This window comes from Ovis canadensis, chromosome 19 (genome assembly GCF_042477335.2).
Source record: "Ovis canadensis isolate MfBH-ARS-UI-01 breed Bighorn chromosome 19, ARS-UI_OviCan_v2, whole genome shotgun sequence".
NCBI lineage: Eukaryota > Metazoa > Chordata > Mammalia > Artiodactyla > Bovidae > Ovis > Ovis canadensis.
Window position 1 is genome coordinate 73,039,061 of NC_091263.1, and position 18,000 is coordinate 73,057,060.

Genomic DNA, 18,000 nt, shown 5'->3' on the forward strand with positions numbered 1-18,000 from the left:
GAGGAGTCGGGGCCCCAGGAGCTCAGTGCTGTCACGGGTGCCGTGGGGGTCCCTCCTCCTCCAGGCTCCCAGTGGCGTCAGGCGTGGGGGCTTTGGCTTTTGCCTGTCCCCTGTCCTCTGTCCCTGTCATGGGCCAGAGCCCCCTTCCTCTGCCACTTGCTGGCTCCTGAAAAAGCAAGCCCTCACCCCTGGGACTGGATTTAGAAACCCTTGTTGGGGCCCGTGTGTCCAGCTGTGCACTGACTGGGACCCATGAGTGATTCTTTGACTGTTTTTGGTCCTTCAGAGTTTTTAAATTCCCCCCACCCCGGTTTTGAAAGGCCAGTTGGTTTCGGTGGGAGCAGATTCTACTGATTGGAAGCTTGGTGTAGGGATTCTCATCTCCACACTACACCTCTCCTGGGCCTAGTGGAGGCTGCTGTGGCCTGGGGACCAGGCAGAGATTCCTACTGAAGTGGCCAGGTCTCCTCTGGGGGCTCTGGGAGAGTGGCTTTCATGTCCCATGCCTCGGTTTCCCCATCTGCAAAGGGAGGATAGCCACGACCGTCCCGGCAGGAGTGCCACGAGGATGCAGTCAAGCAGTGCTGACTCGAGTGGCTGTTGCAGAGCCACTGAAAGCCGTCTCCATGGAGACAAAGAAGGCTGCAGGGTACCCGGCGTCTTCCTTCCCACTCCCCCACAGTCTGAGGGGAGGGGCGGGGGTCTGGTTGTCATGCTGGTGTGTGGCTCCCTCGCCCCCTTGCAGGATGGAGGGGTCCACACGTTACGGGTGCCTGTGTGGAACCAGCAGGAGGTGGAAATCCACAGCCCCATCACCCTTCATCCGAGCATCTTGACGTTTCCATGGCAATCAAAGGCAGGCGCCTATCAGTACACAATAAAGGTAACTAGGAGACCCCATCTGGGTGACTTTCTTTGGGTGTTTCCATGTGTTGGGGCTTTAACTCCATTCTGTTTCTGTTAAATTACCTTCTGTTGGTTGAAAGAATTTGAAATCAAAGTCTTTATGCTTTCTGTATCTTCCAAGGCTTTCTATCACAGTAGGGTATTTTGGTAATTAGAAAAAAAACTTGAAAAATAGGAAAGAAAACACGATGAAGAAAGTCCTGACTGTGAATTTAACTTTCACATGTGGTTTCTATTGTTCATAAAAATAATTGCTTTCTGGAAGCAGTGTAAATATCTTTAGAGAAAACCTTGGACCTGGCGGGGAGATGTCTGAACTCCGTCGCACGTCCGGTGCTCTTGGTCTCTGAAGTTCACGTGTGGCCCAAGCGTCAGTGGCAGGGCCCAGGGCCCTTTGGGGCTGGGTTCATGGGGGCCGCCTTCCATCCACCCCACTGTCTCCCGGCAGTGAGGACAGGTGTCCTACTTGTGCTCTGGGACCCACTGTCCCTTCCCTCAGCTGTGTCGCCTTCCCGGCCCCTCCAGGGTTCAGGGGTGGTGGCCCCAGCGCGGAGGCTGCCGGGCTGTCCTTGACTTCACGGTAGATGACGGGGCGGGCAGGGTCTATGCAGGAGGGGCAGGGACATCACGAGCCTGTGGCTGGGGTCTCCCCCCTGCAGCCTGAGCTCGGGAGGTGCCCCTGGGTCCTGGGGCCACTCTCAGGGGCGTATGCGTACACGTGTGTGTCAGAGATCCGTGGAATACGAGGACCAGAAAGAGACACGGCAGGGAGAGCGAGGAGTGGGGGCGGTGCCAGCCGGACATTGGCTGATGCCTCGTGTCTCCACGTGGGGACGCGACGCCCACACGCGTGCGTGAAGGTGCGAGAGGGAGAGGGATAGAGGGGCAGGGCAGGTGGGCTGACCCGGTGATGCCTCCCCCCAGGCCCACGGTGGCAGCGGGAACTTCAGCTGGTCCTCCTCAAGCTCTATGGTGGCCACAGTCACTGTTAAGGGCGTGACGACCACAGGCAGCGACACGGGGGTCAGTGTGATCCAGGCACACGACGTGCAGAACCCGCTGCACTTCGGCGAGATGAAGGTGAGGCCCGGGTCGGGGCGGTCGCAGGGCAGCTCGGGGAGTGATCTGAGCCGCCGTCTTAGCCAGCCTCAGGCTTAATTCAAAAACACCCTTTAGTCGTCAGTCTTGATCTTGGCTGGGATTGTGGTGGGGAGGGGGTTAGGGGTCAGGTCCAGCCTGGCTCCTGAGCTCATGGACAGACCCAGGAGACAGCCATCCCATCCCACACCGGGCAGTGGTAGGACCGCCGGGATCCCAGAGGGAAGTCAGAGGATTCAGAAACACAAGGTACTCGAGTCACTCTAGAAGACTCTCCAACCCGAAAGATAGGACTCTGGGTCAGAAAGGCCGCTGGGTGCTGGCTTGTAAATTCATAGGGAGAGGAAGCCCCCAGACCCCAAGAGACTGGCCTGCTCCTTTCCTCTGATTCCTGTTCAGATCCAAGTCAGGAGTCCCCCCGACCGGGACGCTATACCTGGCATCCATCCCAAGTGACGTCCCAAGCAACGGCTGAAGATGGGAGTGACCCCCTGGACAGCCCCGCCTGGTGGCTTCCTGACCCCAGCTCTTTCCTGACCGCCTGACCCTGACCTCAGCTGCTTTTATCACTCCATTTAGGGCCAAAACGGAAGCTCCATACATAGCGTGTCCAGCCCCAACCTTCTACACTTTGTGGGATGTTAATGCACAGGTCGTCCTCGTCTTTTTATTTCGACCCACATGCACCTACCTAAAGATCCATGTAACTCTCACGTGTGTGCTAAGTCCTTTCTGTCATGTCGACTCTGTGCGACCCCATGGACTGCAGCCCGCCAGACTCCTCTGTCCGTGAGAACACTGGATACTGCCGTGGGTTGCCAGGCCCTCCTCCAGGGGGTTTTCCCGACCCAGGGGTCAAACCTGAGTCTTTTGTGTCCCCTGCACGGGCAGGTGGGTTCTTTACCACCAGCGCCTCCTGGGAAGCCCTAACTCTCACATAAGGAGGGGTGTAGCCGAGACAGCTTAGCTGCAGCATCGCTTCCAGGTGTTTGGATGATCTGTGGCCGCGGGCTGATTCACCTCAGAGAATGCGCCCCGCCCACCCCCACGAGCCCAGAGCCCGCCGTGTGTGCTGGTCGGAGCCTGGCTTCTGGGGCTGCCTGCCTGGCCCAGACTCACCCTGCTGCCGCCAGGCGGGCTCTCAACCCCCACAGCAGGTTCCTTATTGGGCAGAGGCACCAGTGACCTTGTTGACAAGGAGGCTGGGAGGATGGGGTGAGCTCGTCCAGCTCTTGGAACGGAGCTTGGCGTGTGGGCAGTTTTGTTCGGTGTTGACGCCGGTGACGCCTCTCACCCTGTGCTCCCCTCCTTTACCTCCCTCCGACGCCTCTCACCCTGTGCTCCCCTCTTCTTTACCTCCCTCTGACGCCTCTCACCCTGTGCTCTCCTCTTCTTCACCTCCCTCCGATGCGCCGAGCTGCACATGCCTCAGGGCCTTTGCACAGACCCTCTCTTCAGCCAGACTCCGTCTGACCATCTCTGACACGCTCCCAGGTCAAGCTCATACGTCACCTTCCCATGGAAGCCTTCTCTGCATCTCTTCCCTGAACGTCTCTCTTGCCCCCTGCACAAAGCACCATGTCCACCAAGCTCAGGCTTCTCACCAGCGGGTCCTGAGTGCCCACATGCAGGAATCAGGAGAGCTGAGCAGCGGCTCTTCCTCCTCTGTGTAGCCGGCTGACCACACCCCCCAACCCTGTCCTGCAGGTGTACGTTATCGAGCCCAGTGGCATGGAGTTCGCCCCGTGCCCAGTGGAGGCCCGCGTGGGCCAGAGCCTGGAGCTGCCCCTCAGGATCCACGGCCTCATGCCGGGCGGTGCCAACGATGTGGTCACCCTGAGCGACTGCTCCCACTTCGACTTGGTGGTGGAGGTGGAGAACCAGGGCGTGTTCCAGCCGCTCCCAGGTAACGAATGCAGCGCTGTGAGCGGCCGCCGACTGGCGGGGTCACCGCCGATGACCTGAGTTCTCAGCGTGGGTTGCCCAGATTCCTAAATCGGGAACTGAGCCAGCGGAGGGGTTGAGAAATGGTGTTTGTCCCCTGTCCACCCCCAGCTATGGTCTGCCCTGCACCTTTCTGCTGTGCGGCCCTCGTGTCGCTCGGCTTTCTGAGCCTCAGTCTCCACGTCTGTAAAATGGGCGTCATCCTAAGGAGACTCGCGTGTCGTGGTGCCTGTCGCAGTACCTGGAATGTGGCAGCTGCCTGGAATACACTGTCCACAGCGGTTCTGATGAGTGACAGAATCGCAGCACCTTGGAGACGCCACGGTCTGCCCCTCCAGGGCTGCTGGAGCCAGGTCCCCGCAGCGCTGGGTGGTGAAATGGGTGGTGATGGTGGTGGCCCTCAGTCATAGTGTCAGCCCTGCCGGGTGAGGTGCGCGCACTTGGCGTGCATGACCTCACCAGACTCAGGGCCTCTGTGGAAGGAGGGGCTGTGGTCAGGCCACGTGTTGGACAAAGAGACTGAGCCGTGTCACTGCCCAGGGTCTCCCGAGGGCCCAAAGCCAGGTCCTCAGGGTGGAATGCAAGGCTGGGTGTGTCAGCACTCCCCCAGAGCCTTAGTGCCCGGGAAACGGGGCCTCCCGGGGGAGTCTGTCCCCGGAGTCCCCTGGGGTTGCAGGTGATGCTAACCAAGGACTGATGGTGAGTACACCCCGGGCAGGGTGGGAGGGGTGGGGAGCAGCGTTCCTGGGCACGCCTGTGGGCTGTGTGCACACACAGTGGTCTGAGGTTGTGGAACCTGTCAAACCCTGCATCACTGGGGCTTTGGGGTACGTGGACCTCAAAGTGACCAGAACTGGGGGCCACCTCTGGTTTCTGAGCAGAGGAGTGACCGCTGGACCCTGGCAGGGTTTAGGAAGCTTGACAGTCAGAGGTGTTTGCAGGCTTGCCTGTGGGGCCACCGTGGTTGTGGTCATCCACGGAGCTGTTTGAAGGCGAAGCTGCTCCCAGGAACATCCCGGGACATCACCGTGTTCACAAACTTCCCCATAGCTGTGGTTGCATCTTCTCAGACTGTCCAGGGGAAACCAGGCCTTATGGGTCCTGTGTCTTCAGAGAAGCCACTGTTTAGTGGGGAGGCAGACATCAGCACGGCCTTCCCAGGTGGTTCAGCAGGACAAGATCTAGTTGCCAAAGCAGGAGACGCAGGAGGCTTGGGTTTCATCCCTGAGTCAGGAAGATCCCCTGGAGGGGGAAATGGCAACCCCCTCCAGTGTTCTTGCCTGGAGAACCCTGTGGACAGAGGAGCCTGGCGGGCTATAGTCCACAGGGTCACAAACAGCTGGACGACTGAGCGGCTGAACACCGACGACAAAACACCAGCACAGAAGAAAGAGGCCGTCCTCCCGCTGGCCCGAGTGGGGACCGCTGCTCCGTCCCGCCCCACGTGTCCTGGAGGAGTGTGCACGGGCTGCAGCCGCGAGCTCTGCGGTCGGAGGAGAAAGGACAGGTTGGGGTCCCTGGTCCTGGTCCCGGCGCTGCCTTTGTCAGAACCGCCGACGGGCTCTACACTAGATCTGTGCACCTCCCCGTGTATACATGCGCCTCAGGGGAAGAAAGAACCCAAAGAAATACTGACCTGTAGTTACTGAACGTGTGCAAAGCGTTCAGGAGGAAGTGCCCCGACGCTTGAGGCTCACTTCTAGAGGCGCAAGGTGTGGGACGGACTGTTGGGTGGGTAGACAGGCACCCCGAGGAGCAGCGACGAATGTTCGCTGTGGCCTCTAAGGCGCAGGGTGTGCAGCTTCATCGCGTCATTCTTTCTAAGTGTTTGGGGAAAAAACTGTAAAATACCACCAGAATGGCGTTTTTTCAAACAGGTGGGAAATACCGCGGATTGGCGGGGATGTCACGCAGCCGCTGGTGGCAGCGTGAGTCAACACAGCCATTTGGGGAAGGACGGTTGGCGAAAGTGATGAAGCTGAGCATAGACACTCCCAGGCAGTAAGGACCAGAGAAGAAATCCCACTGTCTGTGGCATGCCGTGCCGTGCGTGCTGAAACGCATCCCCAGAGAAATGCCGTGCGTGCTCATGGCAGCTGAGGGCGCCCTCGTGGCCCCACGTGGCCAACGGCACGTTAGAAGGGTTAAGCGCAGCAGCGGGTCGGATGTTCTCCTGGAATGCAGTGTCTCAGCAGTCTAACGGTAACATGATACACCACGGTAGCAAAACAGACGAAGAAAACCGCGTCGCTATCTCAGAGGAGGCAGAGAGACCAGTGGACACATCTCAAAACCTTTTTCTGATAAAAGCCTACAAACTGGAAATAGAAGGAAACTGCGCGAACTTAATAAAAGCCCTATATGAACACCCATAACTGACATCATACTCCGTGGTAAATGGCTGAAAACCTTCACCCTGAGATCTGGACGATGAGGCCACCTGCTGTCACCGCGTCAACGCAATAGCGGAAGTCCTAGCCAAGCTATTAGGCAAGAAAAGCAAAGAAAACATACCCAAACTGGAAAGGAACATGTAAGCTTATCCGCTTGCAAATGAGCCAGTCTTATATGTGAAAACCCTAAAGATTCCACCAAAAAACACCTCTCAAGAGTGAAATGAATGTGGAGAAAGAGTATTCGTGTGGAATCCGGAAGATGCAGCGTAGCCAGCGCGATGCTGAGAAAGAACAAACTGGGAGACCTCATTCTTCCCTCTTTCAGGACCTGTTTCAGGCTGCTGTTGATCAGTCGCTGAGTCGTGTCCGACCCTTTGTGACCCCGTGGACGGTAGCCCGCCAGGCTCCTTTTTCTATGGGATTTCCCAGGCGAGAACCCTGGAGTGGGTTGTCATTTCCTGCTCCAGGGGATCTTCCCGACCCAGGGATCAAACCTGTATCTCCTGCTTGGCGGGTGGACTCTTTACCACTGAGCCACCTGGGAAAGTCCTTATTATAGTAACTGAATCTGAGTGGCGGCTGCACAGACTTGGAGACTGGTGAAATAGAACAGAGAGCCCCAAAATACTCTGATGCCGCCAGTACTGAGCAGGAGAGAGCCAGTTACCAAGGACTTCTGCCCAGCAGTTCCCTTTGTTTGAGTTCCAAGGCCAGCAGCACTTGGCTCTGCTCTTAGAAGTGGTTAGGTTTTCCTCTGAGGAGGGGCACGGGGAGGTGCAGGTCTTGCTGGTACCTGATCCCAGTCCCAGAAATAGGGCATGTTCAGTCTGCGGGGAAAAATGGTGAGCTGTATGCTTACGACACGCGTATGCTTTTTGGTATGAGAATTATACTTGAAAATGGTAAGTTAAAAAAATTGGATTTGTATCAAGTGCAGCGTGAAAGAGGGCGTCAGCCCGTCGAGTCTCCCCTGACAGAGGCGCGGGCTCACTGACCTCTGCTGCCCCCATTGCAGGCAGGCTGCGCCCGGGGCCTGACCACTGCAGCGGCGTCACGGTGAGGGCGGAGGCCCAGGGCTACACGGCGCTGCTCGTCAGCTACAGGCACGGCCACGTGCAGCTGAGCGCCCGCGTCACCATCGCCGCCTACCTGCCCCTCAAGGTGAGCCCCAGGCCTCGCCCTCCTCTCTTCCCCGGCGCGAATTACCTGTCCGCTCTGGCAAATGTGTGTTAAATCGGATCAGCTCCAGAGGCGCTTCTCAGTCAGGATTCAGGAGCCTGCAGCAGGGCAGGGCCTGCCTGAGGGCGGACGGTGAGTGCTGACATCCATGCGGATGAAGTGACCCCACAGGGATCCAGACGGAGGGGCTCCTGGCCCACTCTGGAGTCAGCCTGCAGGGTCTCCACAGGGCCCCGTGGTGGGGACAGTGGCCCTGGGGATGGTATGGATGCTGGGGCCTCGGGGCTCTGGGTCCAGTCTGGACGTGCCCCTCACTGGGTGGCAGGTGAACGTCAGCGTCTGGGTTCCCTGTGTACACACGAGCAGAAGGCGTGAAGCGTGTTCCCGCTCAGAGCACGCTACCTTTGCTGTGACATTGACTCCCGAGTCTGAATCCAGGTCCCGCAGCAACTCTGCGACTTTGGTTTAATTTCTCAGGGCCTCAGTTTCCTTGCCTGTAAAATGGGGTTAATACAGCACCTGCCTTGCAGGGCTGTAGCGAGGAGGAGGATCTGAGCAAAACCAGATGGGCTGCGCGCCGTGCCTGGGAGGTGGCAGATGCTCAGTAGGGTTAGTAGTTAACGTGGGGGCGAGAAGGGCCCGGCCCTCCCTCTAACGTGGGGTCGTGCAGCCTCGCACGGAGACCCGAGCAGGGTGGGTCTGCGCCTCTGGGCCTGTCGGTCTGGGGTGTGTTTCCCTCTCCCCCTGGCCCACCAGAAGCAAGCTCAGGGACATTAGAAACCATCATCTCTGAACCCCTAGCCCTGGGCACAGTGTCTGATGCAGGGCAGACCACAGCGCAGGGTTGTTCTGGGTTTCTTGTGGAGACGTAATCGGCAGATAATGCTGTGGGGTTTCATTGGTGCTACGCAGCGACTGGAGACTGGTCTGTACTGTGAAACGAGCGCCATGACGAGGGTGCCTCGCGCCCATCACCACACACAGTCACACGGGTTTTTTGCTGGCTCCTCTTGGCCTCAGAAGGTGCCGTCCTCTAGATCCTGTCCTGCACCTTCCTCCTTTTCCAAAAAACAAAGAAGGTGACCTGCAGGTCTCTTCACATACACACGGGAAGGGCTTTGCTATTTGGTCATAAAGATAGCACCGTGCTGACGGGTGTTTGGGCTGTCCCCACGCTTTCCCCTCTTAAAAAATAACACTGCAGTGCGTAGTTCTGAGCCTGCAGTTGATGTATTCATGGAGCCCTATCTTCCGAGTCCATCCCTAGAAGGAATACTGCTTGGACAGGAGCTAAATAGGCCTGTGATTTTAGCAGACAGACATTGCTGACTTTGCTCCTGTTGGGGTTGTGCCATTTTCCTATCTTTCCCAGCAGGATATGAGAACACATTTCTTAATAATACTGTATTTGAAAGTTGCTGAGAGAGCAGATCTTAAAAGTTCTTCTCCTCACGAGGAAAAAAACATTAGTAACTTTGTGTGGTGACAGCTGTTGACTAGACGTACCGTGCTGATCATCAACAGTCTGTGCAAACGTCAAATCCCCATCCTGCACTGATGAAGCTCACATAACGTTATCTGTCGTTGATCGTATCTCAAGAAAACAGCTTCTTTTCATGAGAGAGTGTGTGCTTAGGACTTCCCTGGTGGGGAAGACTCTGTGCTCCCAACGCAGGACCTCGATCCCCGGGTTTGATCCCTGGTCGGAGAGCTACATCCCATGTGCCACAGCTAAAGACCCCACGTGCTGCAGCCGAGACCTGGCACAGCCAAAGGAAAAATGAATGAAATGCATGTGTTGCTACAAACTCATCAGCAGTGTGTGTACTCAGACTTGATTTTTGCTGATGAGATGGCAGAGAAACAGTGTCCAGTGTAGTTGTGATTTGCTCTTCTTAAAATATTTTACTTTTTTCTACGTGGTGTTTCATTTCTCATGTGGTTGAGATCACTCTGCAGATATGAGGGGAAGCAGACATGCCCGTCCTTTAATGGAGCCCGTAGGCCAGGAGGGGAGACAGACGCCCAAACAGGTCTTTCCTGGCAGGGCAGGGAGCATCACATGGGGCAAGAACCAGAGAGTGGGCCCCCGCCCGGCAGGCCGGCTGCTCCCGGGGACACGCCAGCCCCCCGCCCGGCAGGCCTGCTCCTCCCGGGGACACGCCAGCCCCCCGCCCGGCAGGCCTGCTCCTCCCGGGGACACGCCAGCCCCCCGCCCGGCAGGCCTGCTCCTCCCGGGGACACGCTAGCCCCCCGCCCGGCAGGCCTGCTCCTCCCGGGGACACGCCAGCCCCCTGCCCGGCAGATCTGCTCCTCTGGGGGATACGCCAGCCCCCCGCCCGGCAGATCTGCTCCTCTGGGGGACACGCCAGCCCCCCGCCCGGCAGGCCTGCTCCTCCCGGGGACATGCCAGCCCCCCGCCCGGCAGGTCTGCTCCTCTGGGGGACACGCCAGCCCCTCGCCTGGCAGGTCTGCTCCTCCCAGGGACACGCCAGCCCCCCGCCCAGCAGATCTGCTCCTCTGGGGGACACGCCAGCCCCCGGCCCGGCAGGCCTGCTCCTCCCGGGGACACGCCAGCCCCCCGCCCGGCAGGCCTGCTCCTCCCGGGGACACGCCAGCCCCCCGCCCAGCAGATCTGCTCCTCTGGGGGACACGCCAGCCCCCCGCCCGGCAGGCCTGCTCCTCCCGGGGACACGCCGACTCTGCTGCCTTCTCCCACAGGCTGTGGACCCCTCCTCTGTCGCCTTGGTGACCCTTGGCTCCTCGAAGGAGATGCTCTTTGAGGGTGGTCCCAGACCCTGGGTCCTGGAGCCTTCCAAGTTCTTCCGCAACGTCACCTCAGAGGACGCGGACAGCATCAGTCTGGCTCTCTTTGGGCCCCCTGCCTCCCGGAATTACCAGCAACATTGGATCCTCGTGACTTGCCAGGTCTTGGGTGAACAGGTGAGAAGGCAGCCACCCCCAGGCCTACCTTGGCCAGAGGAGGGGTGGAAAGTCATGTCCCCGAGTACCCTGCTGTGCCTCACATCCTCATTTTGTCTAATCCTCAAGATAGTCCTGAGACACAGCTGTGGCGGTTGTACCCATTCTACAGGCAGGCAGACTGAGGATCAGGGCAGGGGGGTGACTGAGTGAACACCAGGTGGGCCGAGCAGGGGGCGGGACCCTGAGACGTGCTGGCCAGTCCTGCGAAGCTGCATGGCATCCCCAGACCCTCCTCTTGGAGCAGGCCAGTTCTGTTCTGTTTGTAGGGGCCTCCAGGGCCCCCGCCGGAAGGTCCCTCCGTCTCCCATCCACATATCCCTGGACCGTTGTAAGCCCTCGGGATGGGTTATCACCGCCACCCCCATTCTGCAGAACAGCCCCGTGAGTCCAGGGGCTCCCAGTGGAGCGGGGACTGAGCCTGGGTGTGCGATGCATCTTCCGCCCTGCCAGGTCATCGCCCTCACGGTGGGGAACAAGCCCAGCGTCACCAACCCCTTCCCGGCGCTGGAGCCCGCCGTGGTGAAGCTCGTGTGCGCGCAGCCCTCCCGGCTCACGCTGACGCCCGTCTACGCCAGCCCCCAGCTGGACCTGTCCTGCCCGCTGCTGCAGCAGAACAAGCAGGTGGTGAGTGGCCTCCAAGGGCCGGGCGACGGCTGGTGCCGCCCCTCCCTCATCGGCACACCCGTCCTGCCCAGCGGCGCTCGTCTGGGGGTGCCGTGGGGTGCCCGGGACCTGTGCTGTGGTGGTGTCAGGAGAAAGGGAACCTCTCCAACCCCAGGCTCGGCCGCCGCTCTCATCCCCTGTGGCAAGAGCGACGTATGAAGTCCGGGCTCTGGGAAGACCCGGCCCACTGGGTCCACTGTGAGGCTGGAGCTGGGGGCCGCTCAGGGCGGCAGGCCCAGCCCCGATCTCACTCGCGTGCATCCGCCTCCTTGAGTGACGTGGGGTGACAGCAGCCTCCAGGGTTACTAAGGGCTTGAGGGAAGCTGCACACACATCGGCGCTCAGAGGGGGGCTTAGGCGTCTCACCTTGCTTCTTGCTTCCGCCCTGCTGCGGCTTCCTATGTGCCCAGAGCGAGAGCTAGACTCACACCCCTGCCTCCTGAGGCCCGCAGGCCCCGGGACTGCCCGTCACCTTCCCCACCCCACCTCCGTCCCCTGTTGGACCAGGGACGGCCCCGTGGTCTGGCTTGCTGTTCCCTGACTGGGATGGTCTCCTTCTGAGTGCCCAGGCCCGCTCCTGCCTCGCTCAGCTCTCTGCTCACACATTACCTTCTTGGAGGGCCTTACTTAGCCTTCAGTTCAGTTCAGTTCAGTCGCTCAGTCGTGTCCGACTCTGCGACCCCGTGAATTGCAGCACGTGACCCCATCTAATATGTGTCCCCCGGCTTCCCTGGTGGCTCAGTGGTAAAGAATCTATCTGCCTGCAATGCAGGAGCTGCAGATTCGATCCCTGGGTCGGGAAGATCCCCTGGAGAAGGAAGTGGCAACCCACTCCAGTATTCTTGCCTGGAGAATCCCATGGACGGACGAACGTGGCGGGCTACCATCCATGGGGTCGCAATTACTGAGCATCTAACCAACGGTAATAAAGGGCGTCCCCAGAGTTTCCTCCTCTGGTTTGCTCCTCCTCCCCCACCCCTGCCCCCAGGCACCTGACGTCCTAACGCTGTAGAATTTGCAGGAAGGCAGACCTCAGAGAGAGCCGGGCTTTGGTTCTAGACCCACCGATACAGCTTGAATATTGTGATAAAACGAGTCACGTGAACTTCTTGGTTCTCTGGTGCGTTTAAAAGTTATGTTTATGTTATCCTGGAGCCTGTCTAGTGTGCAGTAGTGTTACAGCTAAGGAAAACCACGTACAGACCTTAATTTTAAACTACTTTATTGCTAAACAACGCTGACCACCAACCGAGCCTTCAGAAGTGAGTTGTGGTAGTAATTTCAAAGGCCCCTGATCACAGATGCCCTAACAGATACAGACAGAAATGATGAAAAAGCCTAAAGCACTGGGAGAATTTCCACGACGTGACCCGGAGATGCAAAGTGAGCAAACGCTGCTGGGAAACTGGCCTGACAGGCTTGCTCTACGCAGGGCTGCCCCTGACCTGTGCAAACAGATTCCGCGAGGCTCGGCGTGTCCGAGCTATGTCTGTGCTCATCTCCTTCTCTGTGGTTCTAGAGCGGGGCCTGGGTCGGGCTGGGAGGCGGGGGCCTGTGGAGCGGTGTTGCCCGGGGACCCCCCACCCCTCTAGGCTCGCGTCCCTGCCACCCTCTGCTCTTACTCTGCAGACTTACGTGCCTGGGGACTCCGAACTCAGGCGTAGTGGACAGGGCTGGGAGGGGTCAGGCGTGGAGAGCAGATGCCCCTCCAAAGTCCCCTCATTCTGGCTCGTGCCCCACCAGGCTTGCCAGACCGTCTCAGTTTCAGAGAATAAGATAATCAGATCCCTGTGCATCCGTCCTGTCCATAACCACTGGCTGTTCACCAAGAGGGCTGCGTCTGGCCGTCAGTCAGCAGTGACCTCCTGGTCAGCCCAGGGTTGCCTCTTGGTTGAAAGATGGTGACGGGCAGCAAGCACAGCTCTGCGTGGGCTTTCGTGTGTCGTAGATCTCGCTTGAATCTGCCCTGAGATCCGGCCTCCGTGGGCCTGCAGAGTCCGTAGCCAGGCAGACAGGGCCCCTGTGATTTGTGGTCCTGCAGGGACCTGGGGAGGATAGATCCCTGCTGTGTGTGCTGACGCAATGTCAGTCTCGCTTTATGCCCCTCCGGAGCCAGAGGCCGCCCAGGACGTGTTTGCAGAGTAAATCACCAGCGCTGAAACAGGGCTGGCCTGCCACAGTGACAGACGGGGGCTGCACTCCAGCCTGACCCCGGGCTCCTGAGCTGGGCCTCGGCCGGGAGTGCCAAGCCGGGGCTTGGATGGAGCCACTGCCTGACTCCTGCAGGGGGAGAGAGGCTGCACAACGTCCAAGGAGGCCCGCGGGCTTTACACTCAGACCAGACCGTCCACCCCAGAACCTGTGTGACCTCGGGCAAGTGACTCAGCATCTCTGAGCTGCCTCGGCCTCCCCGTCCGTGAATTTGGGGGTGGTGTTGCCGTTGCAGGACCAGGGAGCTTGCAAGCGTGCTTGACGCCTGGTCCCCTCGGCACTGCCGACCCTTTGGGCCGGGTCCTCCCTTCTTGAGGGGGCTGTCCTGGGCACTAGGCAGCACCCTGACCTCTACCTCCTGGATGCCAGTAGCGCCCCCTACAGTCGTGACAACCGAAAACGTTTCCAGACATCACCGAGGTCCCTGTCGAGGAGCATGGGCTGGAACTGGAGGCCGGGTTGTGTAGGACTGTCAGGGGCACCTTGACAGCAGCAGTAGTGAGCATCCCTTAGTGGGTCACCCCCAGAAGCTTGCCAGGACCCCTGTGAGCCCCCAAGGTGCATCGTGTGTCAGGGACAGGTCTGCGCAGCCTGGGGTGAGGCCCCGAGGTGAGCTCGGCTCCTTGCAGGTTCCCGTCTCCAGCCACCGCAGCCCGCTGCTGGACCTGGCCGCCTACGACCAGCAGGGCCGCAGGTTTGACAACTTCAGCTCACTGAGCGTCCAGTGGGAGTCCAGCAGGCCGTCGCTGGCCAGCATCGAGCCTGCCCCGCCCCTGCAGCTGGTGTCTCAGGATGACGGGAGTGGGCAGAGGAAGCTGCACGGTGAGCAGCAGCCCCCGACCGGCGAGCTGGGCGCAGAGAGGGGTGGGCGGCTGCGGGCGGGGGGCCAGGACTCCGTCTATCCAGGGCTGAGGCCTGGGGAGCATTGGGACTCCCCTTTATTCCTCACACGTCTGCGAGGGAGGAACGGACTCTGGGTGGGAGGTGGGGAGCAGCTCAGGGCACACGGTGGCTGAGCTCAAGGCCCAGCTTGTGCATGGACCGGGCTGGAGCCCAGACCCGGCTGCTCCGAGCTCCGAGACCCCCTGACGCTGCCGTCGGGGACCCTCGCGGCCAGGACCTGAGCTGTCCCCTCCAGCTCCTCTAAGCCTCTTTAGGAAGCTTGCTCAGGGCCCCTCAACTCTCAGAGGTGCACACGGTGTGCCCCGCCCCCCAATTTCAGGGCGGTGGGAGACTTCAAGCTGCACGCTGGGTAGAGGGGAGGCGGGGCTGCGTCACAGTCGGCTTCCCTCTCGCTCTCAGGCCTGCAGGCCATTTCGGTTCACCGGGCCTCGGGCACCACGGCCATCTCTGTCACCGCCACTGGCTACCAGCAGCCGCACCTGGACGCGGCGAGAGTGAAGCAGCCGGTACCGATCGGGGCCCCTGGGGTGGGCTGTCCTCCCACCCCCCCCCACGCTCTGCCCAGTGCTCCCGGCGTCCTGAGGCTGGCCTACTGACGGGGAGCGCCTCCTTGCTGGCCCCCATGCCTCAGTCTCCCCTCCTGCGCTCCCTGCAATCTGGTGATGGTGGGGGTAGGAGGGTCCATCTGAAAGGCAGAGGGGCTCGCCCATCTAGACTCCTCCCCGCCGCTGCCCGCCTCACAGCCCCTGCTGAGTGCGCCCTGGTGGTTCAGCCCCGTCCCTGTCAGCCCACAGCCCCCACTGCCTGGGACACTGCCCCACTTCCCTGGCAGATCAGGGGGCGGCTGATTTGGCGGGACTAGGGGAGGCCTCACAGGACACAGCTCAAAGCTTGACGGGTGTTGCTGGGCTTGTGTCCCCAAGACAGCGCAGTCCCCGGTGTGATGCCAGCGCCTGGGGCTGCTCTTCCGTGGGGGGTGCCCATGTGCCTGTCTGGCCCTTGGCCGCCTGGATCTGACCGTGTGGCCTTGCCCCTTCAGCACGACCCCCTCACACCTGTGTCGGCCTCCATTGAACTCATGCTGGTGGAGGACGTGAGGGTCAGCCCGGAAGAGCTGACCATCTACAACCACCCAGACGTGCAGGTACGGCCGCCCCGTTCCCCACCCCGCCGCCCCCCTTCGCGACCCCCGAGGACCCCTCCCCTCTGACACCAGCCCGGCCCCTCCCGCAGGCGGAGCTGCATGTCCGAGAAGGCTCTGGCCACTTCTTCCTCAACACCAGCAGCGCCGACGTGGTCAGGGTGGCCTACCAGGAGGCCCAGGGCGTCGCCACGGTGAGTGTGGGCTCCGCCCGCCTGCCGCTGCAGTCAGCCGCGGGTCATGTCGGTCCCAGTGCAGGGTCTTCAGCGTCTCCCAGGGGTCACTGCAGACACCCTCGAGCTGCCTGTGCAGCCCGTATCGTGTCTCACAAGCTGCCCACGCTATTAGCTACCTAATGGTTTCCTTTCAGTCGGCCTTTCGGGTACGATGGAAATATCATTACGTGAGCGACACTGTGGGAACGGGAAGGACTGTTGCCTTGACAGACACGTCGGCTCTTTCTGTTTCTCCATGTTCCTTCCCTGACCTCCACCCAGCCATGACCACGGAAGAACCGAGCCTTCCACGCTCATCAGGGCCTTAATTCAAGTTTTCTCTTGCTCCATATTGCTCTGCAGGCTGGATGATGATGACGACGATGATTTTTTGGCAATCATTTGTGCTCTGCCATTCTCTCCTTGTGAGGCGTTTGGGTTGTGTAATTTTTTTTTTTATAATTGCCCTATGGGACTTCTTTGGCAGTCCAGTGGTTAAGACCCCATGCTTCCAACACAGGGGGCACAGGTTCAATGCTTGGTCAGGGGACTGAGACCCTGCATGCCACGTGGTGAAGCCAAAAACTACAAAAAGGAAAGGGCTTCCTATGGCTATGACAAAGAGTAAAGGCTGACCAACCCCGCATCCTAACTGCCCGTGTATCGGCACAGCACGTTGTTATACGGTCACGAAAACTGAACTGTGCTTAAAAGGAAACCGTCAGGACGGAGTATGTCAAAGCCCTATGTGAGTCGCGGTATCCTGGCATCGCAGCTCTGCCGTGAGCTCTGCACCACTCAGAGCCGAAGGCCTGCATTCCCCTGTGGGGGTGGTTGCCAGGCGTTGAAGGAGCTTTACAGTCATCCCAGCGCCCAGCAAGGCTTGGTCCCAGACTCGGGAGAGGCCGGATGCTTGGTGCTTGGCGTGCGGTGAGCGTTGCGGCAGGCTCACCTGCAGGCTTGCCGTCTGCACTTGCTTTTGGGCACTGCCTGTCTGTGCGAGGGAGCCCTCACCACTGGCAAGAGCACTTAACACTCATTCTGGGCAAGGCTGCCATCGGACTCAGCCTTCGCAGGGACCTGGTCCCACCAGCTCCTTTCAGAAACACAGCCCGGTGCCTTGCCCACGGCTGTGCTGAACATTTGTGCCTTAGCCTGACACCTCGCTGTCTCGGCTGTAACTCCCTGCAGGTCCCTTTCTCTGACTTTCTGCATCCGATGACTGTCTTGATGCAAGGGTCACGGCATCGGTTGCTTCTGAAGTGGGACAGGTGCTGAGTAAGTGAGGCAGGTGAGCAGGACGCAAGGACCACACTGGGGAGAGCCGGGCTAGCCGACACCAGGTGCTTAGCGGTAGATGCTTAGCGGTAGTGCTGGAGGTGATTAGGGCACGGTGGGGACTGCGGTAAACTGGAGAGCAGAGACTGGCTCAGCAACAGCTGTGGCCCCTCCTCAATCTTCAGTGTCTTTAGCAGCAGCTTTATTGAGGTGTGATTGACACACCATACAATCCACTGACTCAAAGTCACAGTTCAGTGGGTCTTAGTGTGCTCGTAGATAAATGCAACATCACCAAAGTCAGCTTCAGAGTATTTTAAGACCTCAAAAAACCACCATAATAGTCACCTCCCTGCTCTTCCACACACATAATAGTCACCTCCCTGCTCTTCCACACACATACCCACGTGGAAGTGTGCTGGGTTTTCTAATTCAGTGTGTCTTTCTTGGTGCACTCGGGCTTTCTCTAGTTGCGGCAGGTGGGGGCTCCTCTCCGGTTGTAGTGCGTGAGCTCCTCCTCGCAGGGGCCTCTCCCGGCTCTGGAGCACAGGCTTTCACTGGGGCATGTGGGCTCAGGGGCCTCTCCCGGCTCTGGAGCACAGGCTTTCACTGGGGCATGTGGGCTCAGGGGCCTCTCCCGGCTCTGGAGCACAGGCTTTCACTGGGGCATGTGGGCTCAGGGGCCTCTCCCAGCTCTGGAGCACAGGCTTTCACTGGGGCATGTGGGCTCAGGGGCCTCTCCCAGCTCTGGAGCACAGGCTTTCACTGGGGCATGTGGGCTCAGGGGCCTCTCCCGGCTCTGGAGCACAGGCTTTCACTGGGGCATGTGGGCTCAGGGGCCTCTCCCAGCTCTGGAGCACAGGCTTTCACTGGGGCATGTGGGCTCAGGGGCCTCTCCCGGCTCTGGAGCACAGGCTTTCACTGGGGCATGTGGGCTCAGGGGCCTCTCCCGGCTCTGGAGCACAGGCTTTCACTGGGGCATGTGGGCTCAGGGGCCTCTCCCAGCTCTGGAGCACAGGCTTTCACTGGGGCATGTGGGCTCAGGGGCCTCTCCCAGCTCTGGAGCACAGGCTTTCACTGG

At 59.9% G+C, this 18,000-nt stretch overlaps 1 protein-coding gene across 1 annotated transcript in view; it reads left to right on the top strand.

The window, feature by feature from the left end:
- The window catches only part of NUP210 (nucleoporin 210), a 94,198-nt gene that overhangs the window by 36,687 nt on the left and 39,511 nt on the right, over positions 1-18,000 (top strand). Inside the window, exons 11-20 of the mRNA XM_069562148.1 lie at positions 746-883; positions 1,831-1,986; positions 3,712-3,910; positions 7,360-7,505; positions 10,245-10,466; positions 10,959-11,132; positions 14,012-14,204; positions 14,685-14,791; positions 15,325-15,429; positions 15,519-15,620. Of these exons, the coding sequence (XP_069418249.1) occupies positions 746-883; positions 1,831-1,986; positions 3,712-3,910; positions 7,360-7,505; positions 10,245-10,466; positions 10,959-11,132; positions 14,012-14,204; positions 14,685-14,791; positions 15,325-15,429; positions 15,519-15,620 (1,542 nt within the window). The remainder of the gene's footprint in view (positions 1-745; positions 884-1,830; positions 1,987-3,711; positions 3,911-7,359; positions 7,506-10,244; positions 10,467-10,958; positions 11,133-14,011; positions 14,205-14,684; positions 14,792-15,324; positions 15,430-15,518; positions 15,621-18,000) is intronic.